At 36.4% G+C, this 14,722-nt stretch overlaps 2 protein-coding genes across 5 annotated transcripts; one reads left to right on the top strand and one right to left on the bottom strand.

Moving 5' to 3' along the window:
- Positions 1 to 4,643: 4,643 nt before the first annotated feature.
- LOC137727983 (uncharacterized) lies at positions 4,644 to 9,388 on the top strand. Of its 4 annotated transcripts, none has more exons than XM_068466849.2 (6): positions 4,644 to 4,936; positions 5,618 to 5,764; positions 5,972 to 6,054; positions 6,203 to 8,071; positions 8,310 to 8,460; positions 8,548 to 9,388. In XM_068466849.2, exons 2-6 carry the CDS (start codon positions 5,626 to 5,628, stop codon positions 9,252 to 9,254), a joined length of 2,949 nt encoding a protein of 982 aa, XP_068322950.2. In that variant the 5' UTR covers positions 4,644 to 4,936; positions 5,618 to 5,625; the 3' UTR covers positions 9,255 to 9,388. The 4 variants fall into 4 exon arrangements, with proteins under 4 accessions (XP_068322950.2, XP_068322949.2, XP_088533954.1 ...); XM_068466848.2 differs by having other exon boundaries at positions 4,647 to 4,936; positions 5,963 to 6,054; XM_088677828.1 differs by lacking the exon at positions 4,644 to 4,936 and adding an exon at positions 5,210 to 5,335.
- Positions 9,389 to 10,241: 853 nt separating this feature from the next.
- On the bottom strand, positions 10,242 to 13,001 carry LOC137728970 (Tetraspanin family protein). Its single transcript, XM_068467786.2, has 6 exons — positions 12,406 to 13,001; positions 12,033 to 12,132; positions 11,387 to 11,467; positions 11,182 to 11,286; positions 10,700 to 10,903; positions 10,242 to 10,537 (listed from the first exon to the last, which is right to left on the bottom strand). Exons 1-6 carry the CDS (start codon positions 12,720 to 12,722, stop codon positions 10,481 to 10,483), a joined length of 864 nt encoding a protein of 287 aa, XP_068323887.2. The 5' UTR covers positions 12,723 to 13,001; the 3' UTR covers positions 10,242 to 10,480.
- Positions 13,002 to 14,722: the final 1,721 nt, after the last annotated feature.

Genomic DNA, 14,722 nt, shown 5'->3' with positions numbered 1-14,722 from the left:
ACTAAGGATTAGTTTCATAAACATTTTCATTAAAAGTGTTGTTAGTCATTTTAAAAGCACTTCCAAACAAGCCCCTAACTCTGTGGTCCTTTGATAAATTTTTAGTGTGCCAAAACAAGTCTTGGTACACCAAGTGTCATGATACAAATGAATTAGAAATTTTTTTTTTTCAAATATTTAATTACTTGTTTTATAATACTTGGTTTCCATCACACTAAAAAAATCTCTCGTGGTCTTTGGACAACAAAAAATAGTAGGATTATTTCTCCTCCACATCTCCTCTCCTTCCATTTTCTCTCACTTTTCTCTTTGTCTTTCTCCGTCCTTTCCATTCTTCCGTCCTTTCCATTCTTTCTCACTTTCCTCTTTATTTTTCTCTCCTTATAAAAAAATTAACATAAAATATTAACGTGACTTAACCGTGATCTTTAAATAGAAAGGGACCGGAAGGGAGTGAATTTAAAGCGGAGAGAATTTTATTCCAAACAAAACCATGCCGTCCCTCCTACTTGCCACGACATCTGTCCCCACTTTGTCTGCTGGTGTCATCAGTCATTCCCCCTCATCAATTTTGTTCACATTCTTCGTCGAAGTTGGAATTGCAATTTGCCAAACGGTGGATGTAGCTGGTCGTGGTTTTACCATCATATCCTTAACAAATAAATTCTTGAAAGCAGAGAGTTTTGGACTCTTGGGTCAGGTTGTATAAAGTAGGTGGAGATAAGCGTAGGTAGCGAAAATAATTGGCTCTTCAATTGTAACAATCGAGCAGTGTTCCATTGAATTTTTTTCTTTCACCCGAATACTATTTTGTTTGTGATTAATAAATCCTCTCAGTACGTATTAATTTATGATTTGCAATTACGAAGACATTCATTTTTAACTGTAATGAGTCAAACAATATTTTAAATAACCTCTAGGTAATAGGAAAAAAATGAAATATATTCTAAGCATTGTTCTAAAAATCCACTTCTGATGTCGCCTAGGTCTTATCTAGGTGCTAGCCGGTCACCACTTTGATTAGTGCCTAGGTGCATGAAAATTAAGAAAGTCTGCCTAGACCCGCTTAGAGGTCTGTATAGGTCGCGACTCTTACTTAAACAAAAAAATCGATAACTTTCATTTTGCATTATATTTTGTCCATAAAATGTAAGAGGCTTGTTGAATACTTGGATGAACATTTGTTATATGTTTGTTCCCCATATTTTCAATGTGTTCTAATACTTTATAATCTATATGTCATTTTATTTTGCAATTTATGTATCTTGATACAATTATGTGTTTTTTTAGTATAAATAGGCACTTATTTATACTAAATTTGCTTAAATCAACCTAGTCCGCCTAGACGTTAGGCCCGCCACCCAATACCTAACGTCTTTTAGAACTTTGATTCTAAGTAACCGCTATGTATTAGAAGAAAATGAAATTCTTACACGTGAGTAGTAGTGATGTCATGAGCACGTGATTACTAGTGATTCCAATTCACCATGGGGTAATTACAATCACATCTCCAAACTAGAACAATCTTGTATGCAATATTTCTCCCGTGATCAACCATTTATATGTTGGCCACGTTGTTAAATGGATTAGTACAAGTTTTAACATAATAATTATATTTAAAACTTCCACCTTGGTGTATAAAGTTTAGGCACTTAATTATGGCTAAACACGTACTAAAACAGTGCCAAAATTGACAGATGCCTGAAGGTGACACATTCCCTCGGTCCAAATGGAGTGGTTAGTTGGTTAAGTCCTTTTCCTAATGACTGACATAAACAACCAATTAAGCTCCTAAATCTGCCCATAATCTGAATCGGTGACTAAACAAATGGAAACAGAAAAGGTAGTCATTGTCATTTGCCATATGCATGTGCACGCTGCATGCTTCACCGTCGATAAAAGATTAAAGATTTGCGTCACGTCACAGATTTTCTGCCGGGTTTAAGCTATTGACTACTCCACTAAGCATGCGAACGATTATATGCATATGTGACAAAAAGGAAATATTGGAAAACGACTATTAATTATTTCATTATAAGTGTGTAAATAAAATTAAATGTTTTATTTACATAATTAGAAAAAAGAAAAGGGTTTTGAAAAAAATAAAAAGGTAAAGAAAATAATAGTAGTAATAAATTACGGAAATATATGTATTTAGATCTGGCTCCCAATTTTTTTATAAAAATAGAATTTGAACAAAACTAAGTGGGAGGATTGAACTGTGGTTTATTATCTTTTTCATGACATTTATGTTTTTGATTAAAAGTTTTGTAACTGATTCTAGTTACACATACTACTCAATACATTAAGCATGAGGTTGTGACCGTGAGAGAGAACAAGGTAAAATAATAAAATTATAAGGAGATTAGTACTATCCAAGAGAAAATTATGAAGCAAATTTGGATATAGTCAAGTTGGTTACATCAGTGTGCTCGGCTCTTTGCATTCAAGCTCGAACCTCCTGATTGCAATTTATTGTGAATATAGTAGAATTCTCTCATTATTTATCAAATATTTTTTTCACATAAATACATAGACTTAAAAGAAGGTACATAAAATCTTTTATGAGTTGTTGTACGTAGTATCACTTTATAAAGACCATATTGGTGTTGAATTATTGTGTTATGGACCCAATTGTATTGAACCCTAAAATTGGATAACCATCAATATAATTGATCGAAAGGATGGAGTTTTAATTAAGTAGGGAAATTCAAACCCCCACCAAATGGAGTAGTCCTCTTTAATTACGTGTGAGCAAAGAAGATCATGTGTCTTGTAAGTTCATAGTGGTTGGGGTAGGTCCTTCTTTTAGCCATGTTGAGCAATATTGTCAATGTCAAAGATTTTACCCTTGAGATTCATCTTTGCCCATAATAATTTGGTTTACCCCATGCTTTTACCTTGCTACATTTCTTCACCCATCTGCTTTCCAAAACCAAAAGCATTTCACTTTCACATTCACCACCAAAAGTTCATCTATCACAAGGTAAAATAACATAAAGCATATGGGGACAAAGTGAAATAACAAAAGGCTTACTAGGACAACTCTCTTGTGCTGGGTGAAATTAGTATGAAGTCCGATGAGATTAAGATACAAAGAATCTCATACTTTTGTCAGATGATAGGATCATAGATTCTTACTTAAGATTTTGTCTTCTTGGAGGTATTTGTTAGTTGATATTGATGAGGTTTTTTAGCCTCAATACATTTTAGCGTAGTTGATTTCTTGTTATTTTAACTTTGATCTTTGTTGTTGAACGAAAGACTTGACCTACTGGGGATGCATTTGATTATACATATGACCTTCTTAATTTTCAGTTGTTGGATCGAATAACTTAAAGATGATCAAATAGCAGAAATTAACAGAGATGTGTAAAAGGTAAATAGAGATGTGTAAATAGCAACAACATCAAATTATCACACATTTTCTTTTGAAACAATCGACAAACAACCTATTTAATATATATATTGTAAACGGTTCAGTTGCTAAGAGAACAAAAACAATAACTAATTATTTGGTGTTTAAGTCTTGATTATGTTAATGCTGCACCGAGACAATCGTACTTTTGTTGTTTAGTTATATTCCAAGGTGCCTTCCTAAACGTTTATTTAATTGGTAACTTGCTTAATAATATATGAAATGAGGAGTGCATCTTTTCCGTCTTAGCATTCTAATAAAACAGCAAAATATTAATTAAAAAAAAAATCTTCTTATCTTATTAGCTAGCTAAAGTTGAAAAAGTTGTTATATTATATAATTAATTAATTACTTAATTAATCAACCTAAAAATGCATGGCATTTCATGCATTAGAATATTGTCCACCTCATTTCTTTTGGCTTATGTGTACACACAATTTCTGTATCATGTAGGTGCGTGGACGTTTGGTTGGTCATTACTCATTAGGATTCTACTTTGTGCTACCTTGATAAGCGTCTAGTATGATCCACTACTAACATTACTAATATTGTTTTAACTGAACCAATACTTGTTAGATGTTGAGTTTTATCATAAAAGATTTTGGTGATATTATGAGTAAAAATTCCTATATATTAATTTATTATATGATCAACGTGAGATCCTATTCTTCAACATCCCTTGCATTTTTCTTTATAAAATGATGAAAATGTGTTTAATATCGGGTCAAACTTTAGGAATAAGTAATCTACCAAACTTATAAACACGATTGTCTTGTATGTTAAAATGGAAACCAAAGACAATGAGTAAACAATAAATTTTTACTTAATTCAAAATGAATGAAGAATTGCCAAAATAATGCAGATTTAGATGCTCAAGTGAAATTTGGAGCATTCATATAGCTCACACGCTTTATCTTACAGCTCATGCAAATTTGCGTCGTACATATATATTTTAGAATGCAGATAACATCGCTCTGCTGTCTTCAGAGAACATAGGGTGAATTGAAATGAATTATAAAAAGAAAAGAAAACGGATAAAATTTCACTTTCACATACTAAATAAGGGGGGCATGGGTGAAGGTGATAGCAAACAAGCAAGCTAGGGCACAAATCTTATCAGAATCCCCGACGAAATGGGCCATAACTGTAAATACCCAACAGTACAAGGACATAAATAGAAACACGGAAACTTTCCTATAAAAAATACGAATATTGGCTGATTACCCCCGACTTACCTCTTTTCCGTTTTTGATCCCTCTCTCTCTCTCTCTCTCTCTCTCTCAAATCAATCTCAATTAAACAATACCATTTTCAAGTCCGACACCACACAGACACAGCTGAACAAAGTCGGTAGGGAGGAGAGAGAAAGCAGAAGCTCACAGGAGAAAACCGAAGCCAACCACGCCCGCTGGGGCTCAGAGCCACCGCCACTGATCCAATCGCCACCTCAGATTCCGGCAGCTCCTCCGGCCGCATTATCGCTGGAATGACAGATTCCCATCTCCTCGACGCTCACAGGTCCCAATCCCCCCCCCTCTGTATGCTGCTTGTAACTGTGTCAGATTTATGCCTGTGTCGTCCTTTTGAGTGTTACCTTTTTGGTCTCTCTCTCTCTCTCTTCTTTGTGTTGCTGATAAGGGGAATCTAATTCCTTCCGTGTAGCTGGATTTGCTTTTCTGATTAGCTAAAGCTGAAGAAATAGCAGCTTTCCTGAGCTTAATATTCTCGCTTTTTGTTCAATTTTAGCTCAATGATTTCCTTATAATTAGCTTACTTTTGGGTTTTATTTTCATCTTAGAAAAATCCAAACTTTTTTTTTTTTTTTTTTGCTTTTTAAGCATAAAAATTTGATGTGATATTTCAATCCACTGTGCTCTCTCTTGATTGGGATTCAAGCTTCAAGCTTGTAGCTTTCAGGTTCGTTGTTTGTGCTGAGTTTGACTGAAATGGAAAAATAATATTTATTAAATTTATTTTTCCATAATTTCTAATCGTGTTGAATTGTGTGGCTTCGAATTGGTTTTGTTTTTGGAATAAATGTTCCACGAGTAAATTTCCTTGAAGATGTCATCTTTTTCAACGGTTTTGTTTATTTGATTTGGAATTCTTTGACTGCATTTGTTTTATTCCATTTCAACAAATGAAAATTGAAGGTGATTGTATATTGGGATTAATATACTGAAATATGTGATCACACAGGGGTTGAAATGAACGAGATGCAGATCGGCAAAGCTCACGACGCGGACAAGGCTTTCCCCGGATGCTTGGGAAGAATGGTGAACCTCTTTGATTTGGGTAATGGGGTTTCTGGAAACAAGCTGCTCACTGATAAACCGCACCGTGATGGTAATTTCCTTTGATACAGTCTTTTATTAATCAGTAATGGGTGACAGATTCTAATGCTTTACAAATTGCTTTCATAATTCAACTGTCAAATTCCTGTTCTAATTTTTGCTGTTTGCTATCTTTTTGGAACGTCTGGCGATTGCTTTTCTTATGCTATTTGTAGTCGTGTATCTGTCAATTGTAATACTGATCCATCAGTTTTGGTAGGCTCTTCACTCTCAAGGACTCAATCGGATGTGGCAACAATGTTGGGTCCTCCCCCTTTTGGAGATCACATAGACGAGAAACCGGTAAGTTTTGCAGGATTTTTCTCTTGACTAATGGAATTTAATCCAGTGCCACGGGAGAAACATGCAATTCAAAGTTGTCTATTGTTTCTCATTGAATCATTTATACCGCAGTTTCCTGATTTGTGTTACATTTTTATGGGGTATTCAGATTGTGTCTGAGTTAAGAAGAAGTTCATCAAACAATAAAGCAAGTGGAACACCCATAAAGATCCTTTTAGACCGAGAAATGTCAAAAGAAGTGGAGTCTAGAAAGAATCCACCCAACTTGGTTGCCAAGTTGATGGGGCTTGATGCTCTCCCACTAGAGCAGTCTGATTCAGCTTCACAAAGAAGTCATACAAACAGCTATTCGCAATGTACAAATAATCATTCCAGCATGCCATTGGAATGTTGGCAACAACAAGATGGGTTTTTGGACAAGGGAATGCTACGCGAATTTCATCAGTGCTCAGAACAGAATGATTACAAAGATGTTTACGAAGTCTGGCAGCAACCTCAGAAGGCAGGTTATGGAAGAAATAAATCACCGCAGAAGGGAAGGAATAATGAAAAGGTTAATGAGAAGAAGATGGCTCTTGTTCGTCAGAAGTTCATGGAAGCCAAACGCTTGGCCACGGATGAGAGGCTTCGCCAGTCCAAGGAGTTCCAAGATGCACTTGACGTGTTAAGCTCCAATAGAGATTTGTTCCTCACGTTTCTGCAAGAACCTAATTCCTTGTTTTCTCAGCATCTACATGAATTACAATCTATCCCTCCTCAGTCTACTGAGAAGAAGCGGATCACTGTTCTTAGACCTTCAAAGATGGTTTCTAGCGAAAAATTATCAGGCATAGGGCACAAGAGTGATGAACAGATAAAGAAATCAGCTCAGGCTGGTCAAGCGGCTGCATGGGACAAAAGCCACCATGGATACTCTCCTACTATTGTTGATCAGGAAGTTGATGGATATCCGGCTCCGCCAACTCGGATAGTGGTATTAAGGCCTAGCCCTGGGAAGGCTAATGACATTAAGGCAGTTTCTTCACCCACCTCATCACCAAGAATATTACATGGTGAAAACTTCTATGAGGAACATGAAGATGATGAGGGACGAGAATCAAGAGAAGTTGCAAAGGAGATCACACAGAAGATGCGTGATAATTTGATGGGTCATCGGAGGGACGAAACTTTGATTTCCTCTGTATTTTCCAATGGCTATACTGGTGATGAAAGTTCATTTTACAAATCAGAACATGAATATGCAGCAGGAAATCTCAGTGATTCTGAAGTCATGTCTCCATCTTCTAGGCATTCATGGGATTACATCAATAGGTTTGGCAGCCCGTTTTCTTCGTCCTCCTTCAGCCGCATGTCATGTTCGCCAGAGTCATCGGTTTGCAGAGAGGCGAAGAAGCGACTTTCTGAAAGATGGGCAATCATGGCATTAAATGGGAATCCTCGGGAACAAAGACATGCCCAGAGGAGCTCTAGTACATTGGGTGAGATGCTTGCTCTTTCAGAGATAAAGAAGCCCGCAAGATCTGAGGATGAGATTATTCAGAAGGAACAAGAACCAAGGGAATCAGTTTCATGCTTACCTGTTGATTCTATTGAAGAAGAAAGTGCTGTTGATTCTCCCAGAAGTCTTTTTAGATCACAATCTCTCCCTGTATCTTCTACAGTATATGGTGCCGGGGTCAATGTTCAAGTTTCAGATCCTGATGCTGGAAAGACAGATGTTCCCAAAGAGCTAACGAAGGCAAAGAGCATGAAATCATCGCTGAAAGGGAAGGTCTCAAGTTTATTTTTCTCCAGAAATAAAAAATCAAACAGAGGCAAATCTAGTGGATCTCAGTCCGCCCTTGCTGAACCACCAAATTCTCTGGTTCCTCCTGGTATAATTAGTGATGATGCATCTCAATGTGCTAATGATGGTGGCATTGAAGGGTGTTTGTCTCCTGCTTTATTTGGATATTTAGGAAAAGAATCTCAGCATGTAACAAGCATGGAACCAAACCAAGGCACAGTGCCACGCGAGGTAGTTCAATCTTTCATTTTCGTCTGCTATTAGTACTTGCCCTCTTTATTTGTTGCAAAGCCCCCCTCCAAAACAAACAAAAAAACTGCAGCAACCTCTAAAGCAATATACTTTGTTATATGGAGTAAAATGCATGCATTATAGTACTGATTTTTTTTTGTAAAACCTGAATTATTCAGTGTTGTATTTTCATTGCATGAATGGTTCAATTGATTTGTTTTTCGCTTCAATTTTGCAGACAGGGTTGTGTGTGGCAAAGCCTGTGGTGCCCGGCTGTGTTGGTGAAAATCTGGATCAGGCAAGTCCAATATCAGTTCTAGAAGCACCGTTGGAAGAGGATGATAATACAACTCGGGAATCCTCTGTAATTTTGAAGCAAAACCTCCTAGGTATCTCTCTCAATCCTTGATTTATTAGTTTTCTTTCATATCCTCCTTAATTGTTGTCTAATTTTACTATTTTGTGTGTTAAAACAGGAAGTCACCCCAAGTCTAATTTGATTGACAAATCACCACCTATAGGATCAATCTCCCGGACGCTATCATGGGATGAGTCATGTGCAGAGACTGCCTCACCATATCTATTAAAATCCCCTTCAGTTTCAACCGAGGGGGAAGAACAAGACTGGCATGCCATTGTCCAGACCCTTCTATCCACCGCTGGCCTAGATGGCGAGGTGCAGTGCAGCTCGTTTTTCGCTAGATGGCATTCGCTTGAAAGTCCTTTGGACCCGTCTCTGAGAGACAAGTTCGCCAACCTAAGTGACAAAGAGCCTTTGCATGAGGCCAAAAGAAGGCGATTGCGGTCAAGTCGGAAGCTTGTATTCGACTACGTAAATGCAGCCTTGGTGGACATCACCGGTTATGGTTCGGACAGCTGCACAAGGACCACGTCATGCAGCGGGGCCCATGACAGGTTCTTAGAGGGTGATTCTCCCTGGTTGGCAGACCGCGTGTGGGCCCGAATGACGGAGTGGTTTTCAGATGAGGTGAGGTGTGTTTTGGAGGACGGTGGGGACATCAACAACCTGGTGGTGGAGAGGGTGTTGAAGAAGGAGATTGTCGGGAAAGGGTGGTTGGAAAACATGAGGTTGGAAATTGATAATTTTGGGAAGGAAATAGAGGGGAAGTTGCTGGAGGAGCTGGTTGAGGAGGCAGTGGTGGATTTGAGAGGGAGGACATGATGAGGCTTTTGATTCATTTTCTATTTAATTTTACTGTAACTCTATTATTTTGTGTATTTGATTTTCAACAATGGTGGACCTGAACAAACCCACCTTAATTGTTTAATGCCACAAAATATTTCAGTTTATCATCATTTGATAAATGTGTCCACTCTGTGTCTGTATACAAGATTGTAAAAAAATCATGTGGTAACCGACTTTGTCTCACATTCTGATCTTTCTCTTGTTTGTATGGTGAAGAGGTGATTGGGATATCAGTGTGTTGTTATGCTAAAGAAAGCTACGCCTCCGAAAATTCTACTATGTTTTAATGTACAGAATCTAATGTTTCTCTTATAAATAAAAGGGTAAAGTACAAAAAACTACTTCAACTATTGGTGTCACGACACTTTCATACCTCATCTTTTAAAATTGACAATATCATACCTCATCTTTACGAATTTGTGTCAATATTATATCTTGCGTTAACCGTTAATTCGTCTGTGCAACGTGAAAAACCAAATGTGCCCATTACCACACTGTACCCAGAGTGGTGGCCCAGTAGTAGTCAGTTTCAAGCGAAGAAGACGGGCAAAAGAAATCTCGTGATCCTGCCATTTCTACGTTATTCCATTTCCATGGAAGGAATCAAATAATAAATGAAACGAAAGAATCCAAGATTCCAGAAGCTCACGGGATTAATGAAAACGAAAGGATGGGTTTTCTCGTATGCTCCGGGTATCTTATACGCTAGAGGTCCGTTGGAACCTTGGTCAAAAACCTCATCATACAAAGCCATTGCGGCTAGCCTAGTGGTGAGGGTGGGTATGAGATTGGCAAGAGTAGGCTAGATCAAGGGTTCAAAACCGTCCAAATTCCAATGCAACAAAAAACGGCCTTGTCATACAAGATACTCTGAAACATAATAGAATTTTCGATGAAAGAAGCATAGTTTGTCAATGAGGACAACAGAGAATCTATCACCTACAGCGGCTGCGGGGATGGTAGTTACTGTAAAACCGTTTCAAATTCCTCAGAAATGATGACAGCCAGACTCACAATGTATACGTAAATCACAAGCTTTCTTTCTTTTACATTTAATGACAACAAATTTTACCAGAAACACATCCAATTCATACAAGAAAAACAAGCAAGCACACTATTCGAGAGTTGGATATATACACCACAACTTCCTCCAACGCTGATCGGTTTTTCTCATCGGTGAGATGAAAAACCGTTTACCATCTTCACTCCATGGATTTCATACTAGCTGACGCATTCTGATTCAGAGAGCTCAATCCATACTGTGCAACGTACAAGAACAACGTATTAGAGAAGAAAATATATTCATACTGATGTCGTTATTAGAGAAGAAATATATTCATACTGAAAAGACATCAAATCAGATTCGCTACTGAAAAATAGGATCAATGTATATATATTATGGCTACACTTGAGACAAATACCTTCTCTCTTATCCGTGAGCTCCAGATGTCAGAGTGACTCCCTCTCCCATCACCTTTGGTTGATCCAGATGCTTGGTTTAATTTTTGGTTTAACAGGGGCTCCCGAGTTCTAGCCCTAGCATCAGAATCATCTTCAACATCATAGTCAGGTTTGCGAGTAGAAAGCATGCCTCGCAGAGTTATTGAGAGTAGCAGAGATAAAGCCTGACGTTTCATAAAAGATGAGCATAAGGAAACAATTCAATGCAATAGTAATCTTCACTAGTGAAATATAACTCAAAAATATCTCTAATCCAAATTCAATGAGTAACGCAGTTTGGTCAGAGACGTTAATCTTAAACAGTATTAGCCATCCAATGAGCTTTCCTCGAAAGGTCCAAAATTTGAATTCCAAATCATGTAACGAAGAGTTCTATTGATCTTAGTCCTATGAAATTATAAACATAATGATAAAAGTCATCACTACATCGGACTTAGCATACCTGTATTACAATGACAGTGAGCCCGACCCACCTACAGATGTCAATATTCTCTTTAACAAAAGATCGAAGACTGTCAAGTTGACCAGTTGGGTCAAATGGAAGATCCTGTGGAGGTATGATAAAACATATTATTCTGATAGGATAAAGATTAGATAAGACCAATGCACATTTATTACTGAATTTATTTTCCATCATAAAATGTTACCTTTTCCCAACGGCGATCAATTAAAATGAATGCCACCAAAGCTGCTTCTAGTAGAGTAAGCATGGTTATAAGTATTGTGTACTGAATTGTTTGCCAGTTAAGAAAAAGGTAGAACACATAATCAACAAATGCAGAAAAGGCGCATTGAAAATCAGGTTCATTCAACTCATGGACGAAAATCACGTTCATTCAACTCAACTTGCATGACATATAAAGGACAATCACCGTGAAACTTTAAATGAAGTTCAATACCTCAAAACTATTAAGTTTGGAGCTAGTGGTAATGCTTCTTATTATGCAATAAAAACACTCTAATCCACTACCGCTTTGCCTGGACCTTAATACAAACAGTGGAAGTAGTCGTCTAGCTTCTAATATACAAAATCTTCCAACTACCGAAGCCTTTTGTTTCCTAGGGGCTCGTCAAATGAACACTACTACTGTAGAAGTCTCTCCCTTTTGTTCTATTAATACTTCTAATCACCAACCAAACTGAGCATTCACAAGTTATGAACTTGCCATGTCATGGGTCTCGAAACATTGATCTAAGTTTCAGAAGTCATAGCAAAGCAGTACCGGTACACTAGCATAACAATTTCTTAGCTAAAATTAGTGAAAGATTTATTGGCTAACTGGTTAAGGATACAAAGCAAAGGCAGCAGCCATTAATTGCTGTAGCTGCAATACAACCTATGAAATTAACGCAACAGAGCAAAATTCCCACTCCCATAAAAGAGTAGATGAACCTGCCACCAAGAAACCAAAGCATCAAATGAACAATCAAATGGGTCCCTTTGAAAACTTGATGATTCCTAAGCATTTAATGTACCAAAAATTTCAGTACCCCATTGTCCAGAGCCCACCAAAATCCAAAATATTCAAATTTAACGTATCAAAAACAACACCCTGAATTCAAATTGCTTCAATACCCAACTCAAGAAACGTCAAAATTCGAACAAAATCGAGCATGGTTACACGAACCAGTTGAAACTCAGCAAAATTTGGAACTTTGAAATTACCATGGCGCTGGAAGCTTGAACGAGTTCAATCCGAACCCCAATCCCTCATCGGATCCAGACACCAAATGGACTGCAAAATCCAACGGCGTGATCTGATCGGCAAGCGCCGCCGAGTCGGAGCTCAATCGGAGGGAGGAGAAGGACGAAGAGTCAGGGGAAGGAGCTGAAGGCGGTGGCGGGACTATCGGAATATGGTGGTTCCACTGGTTGAGCATCCATGCCGAGTAGACAAGGATTGAGACGCCGATGAAGGCTTGAAGAAAGTTGAGTAATTTGAGCACGAAAGCTAGGGATATGTGGCAGCAATTGGGCCGCATTTCAAGGTTTCAGAGAAATTTGGGGGTGAATTGAAAACCCTAATCCTAAATCAGCTATGGCGCGCACAGTGGGAGCTGGAGGTTGCGGCAATTGCGGGTGTTCCCTCCGCGTGATTTTTGCTATTTTGTTTTTGTTTCTTTGTATTTCCAATTTTCTGATTTTTCGAAAAAGGGATTTTTGAATTAAAGGCCTTCAAAAAGGCCCTAAACAGAAAGAATCACCAGCTTTCAGAATGTGTTCTTGAAATTTACCCATTGTGTTATTTGATATTCACCAAGTTACAGGATACGTTTTCGTTTACAACCGTTTACACGCGTATTGTTTATTATATTTAGTAAAAATAAACAAAATTTAATCTACCATCTTGATAAGCATAGTGGAATTTTGTTGTAAAAAACATCATTACATACAAAGAAAAATGTACAAAAATTGTGCTTAGAATTGTTTTTAAATTGACTGAAAATATTTTTATAAAAAAATGTAACTGAATCATGAAAATCATTTGAAATGTTTCATACAAGTAACACATAATTTCCTAAATGCAAGTGCTTTTAAAATTCAAAAAAAATTTTACCAAAAATAATTTCAATCATTTTTAAAATGATTTTAAATCAGCTCTAAATTTGAAAGAGGTGTATCCAAGAATTTCAATTTAAATCAGCTCTAACTTAGATACTAATCATTTCTTCATTTACTTTCTATATACGAAAAGGTGTCTATCAAGTTGAAGGCAAATGGTCAATTAATTTGTAATAATAATTATTTTTATTTTATTTTATTTTTACCATTGAGCGTACTCACGTTAGTTAGAACAGTAAATTTAATTTTTTTTTTTTTTTTTTTTTTTTTTTGTATTTGAGATGACATCAAACTTGACTACCTGGTAGTCATAAGCTTGTGCTGGGCTAGATCTCTTTTATCTCAAAATTTAGAGGGCTACTAAATTCATCTCATTGTCTTATTTTTTTTTCACTCACGTTGTAATCTCACCCACCTTAAAAAGTTAAAAAATTAAAATATTATTTCCCCATATGAAATTATAAAATTGTCGCTTAAAAAATATAACAAATAATAAGTAAATAAAAACCACTATGGTCTATAAATTCAAATGGAAACGACAGAATCCAAATTCAAAAGAATTCAACAAAGATAAATTTAATACGATGGATAAATTCAAATGACCTACGCACAAATTATTCTTCTACCTTTTCAATGGAAGCATAATCTTCTGCCTTTTCCGTAGAAGCGTCATCTTTTACCTGTTCAATGAAAAAATCATCTTCTAAGTCCATTGATATTTTTTTTTACTTTCTCTGAATGAAAGGAGATGAAAATATGAGTTAGGATTTAAGATAGACAAATCGTCTCCCACGCCCAACTTTTTTTTATTTTTAAATTAAGCAAAACAAGATAATTAATGTCCTTATCAATCTTTTTGCAAATGGACAAATTTGTAATTAAAAAATTCATTAAAAGGTAGATGGGAAGATAAGACATTGGAGTGGAAATAACATCACTCAAAATTTAAAGCTGGACTCAGCTTGATACGATAGTCCAAAGTTGATTTTTGATTGAAATCAATTCATTTTACGTATTCTCCAGATTTGTGAAAAATATCTTCACACATTACTTTGCTTGGCAATTTGCTCTTTTGATTTTTTATTTTAAAAAATAAAAATAAAATAAATAAAATAATAATATATTTTAAAAAAATTAAAGTTAGTTATGGGAGTGTGGTTATATATATATATATATATATATTTTTTTTATATATATATATTTTGTAAATTTCTTATTTTATTTAAAAATTTAATGGGAGAGGGTAATTTTGAAATTATGAAGGTTTCATCATTTTTGCCTTCTCCTTTTATATATACTAGGCTTACTGCACGCGCTCACGCACATGCGGAAGACATTTTTTTAATCACGATGCACTATGCGCAACTTACACATTTTAGATGTATTTATATGCAAGGATTGGTTCAATGTATAGAAACAT

The sequence above is a fragment of the Pyrus communis genome, chromosome 10 (assembly GCF_041283825.1).
Source record: "Pyrus communis isolate YQ-2024b chromosome 10, ASM4128382v1, whole genome shotgun sequence".
Classification (NCBI taxonomy): Eukaryota; Viridiplantae; Streptophyta; class Magnoliopsida; order Rosales; family Rosaceae; genus Pyrus; species Pyrus communis.
This window is presented reverse-complemented; position numbering and strand designations above follow the sequence as displayed.

Coding starts and splice junctions, on each gene's coding strand:
- LOC137727983 (XM_068466848.2), top strand. CDS start 5,626: ATGAACGAGATGCAGATCGGCAAAGCTCACGACGCGGACAAGGCTTTC. Junction 5,765..5,962: donor TGATAAACCGCACCGTGATG/GTAATTTCCTTT, acceptor CTGATCCATCAG/TTTTGGTAGGCTCTTCACTC. Junction 6,055..6,202: donor ATCACATAGACGAGAAACCG/GTAAGTTTTGCA, acceptor TGGGGTATTCAG/ATTGTGTCTGAGTTAAGAAG.
- LOC137728970 (XM_068467786.2), bottom strand. CDS start 12,722: ATGCGGCCCAATTGCTGCCACATATCCCTAGCTTTCGTGCTCAAATTA. Junction 11,287..11,386: donor TTGATCGCCGTTGGGAAAAG/GTAACATTTTAT, acceptor ATACCTCCACAG/GATCTTCCATTTGACCCAAC. Junction 10,904..11,181: donor TCACTGTCATTGTAATACAG/GTATGCTAAGTC, acceptor ATGAAACGTCAG/GCTTTATCTCTGCTACTCTC.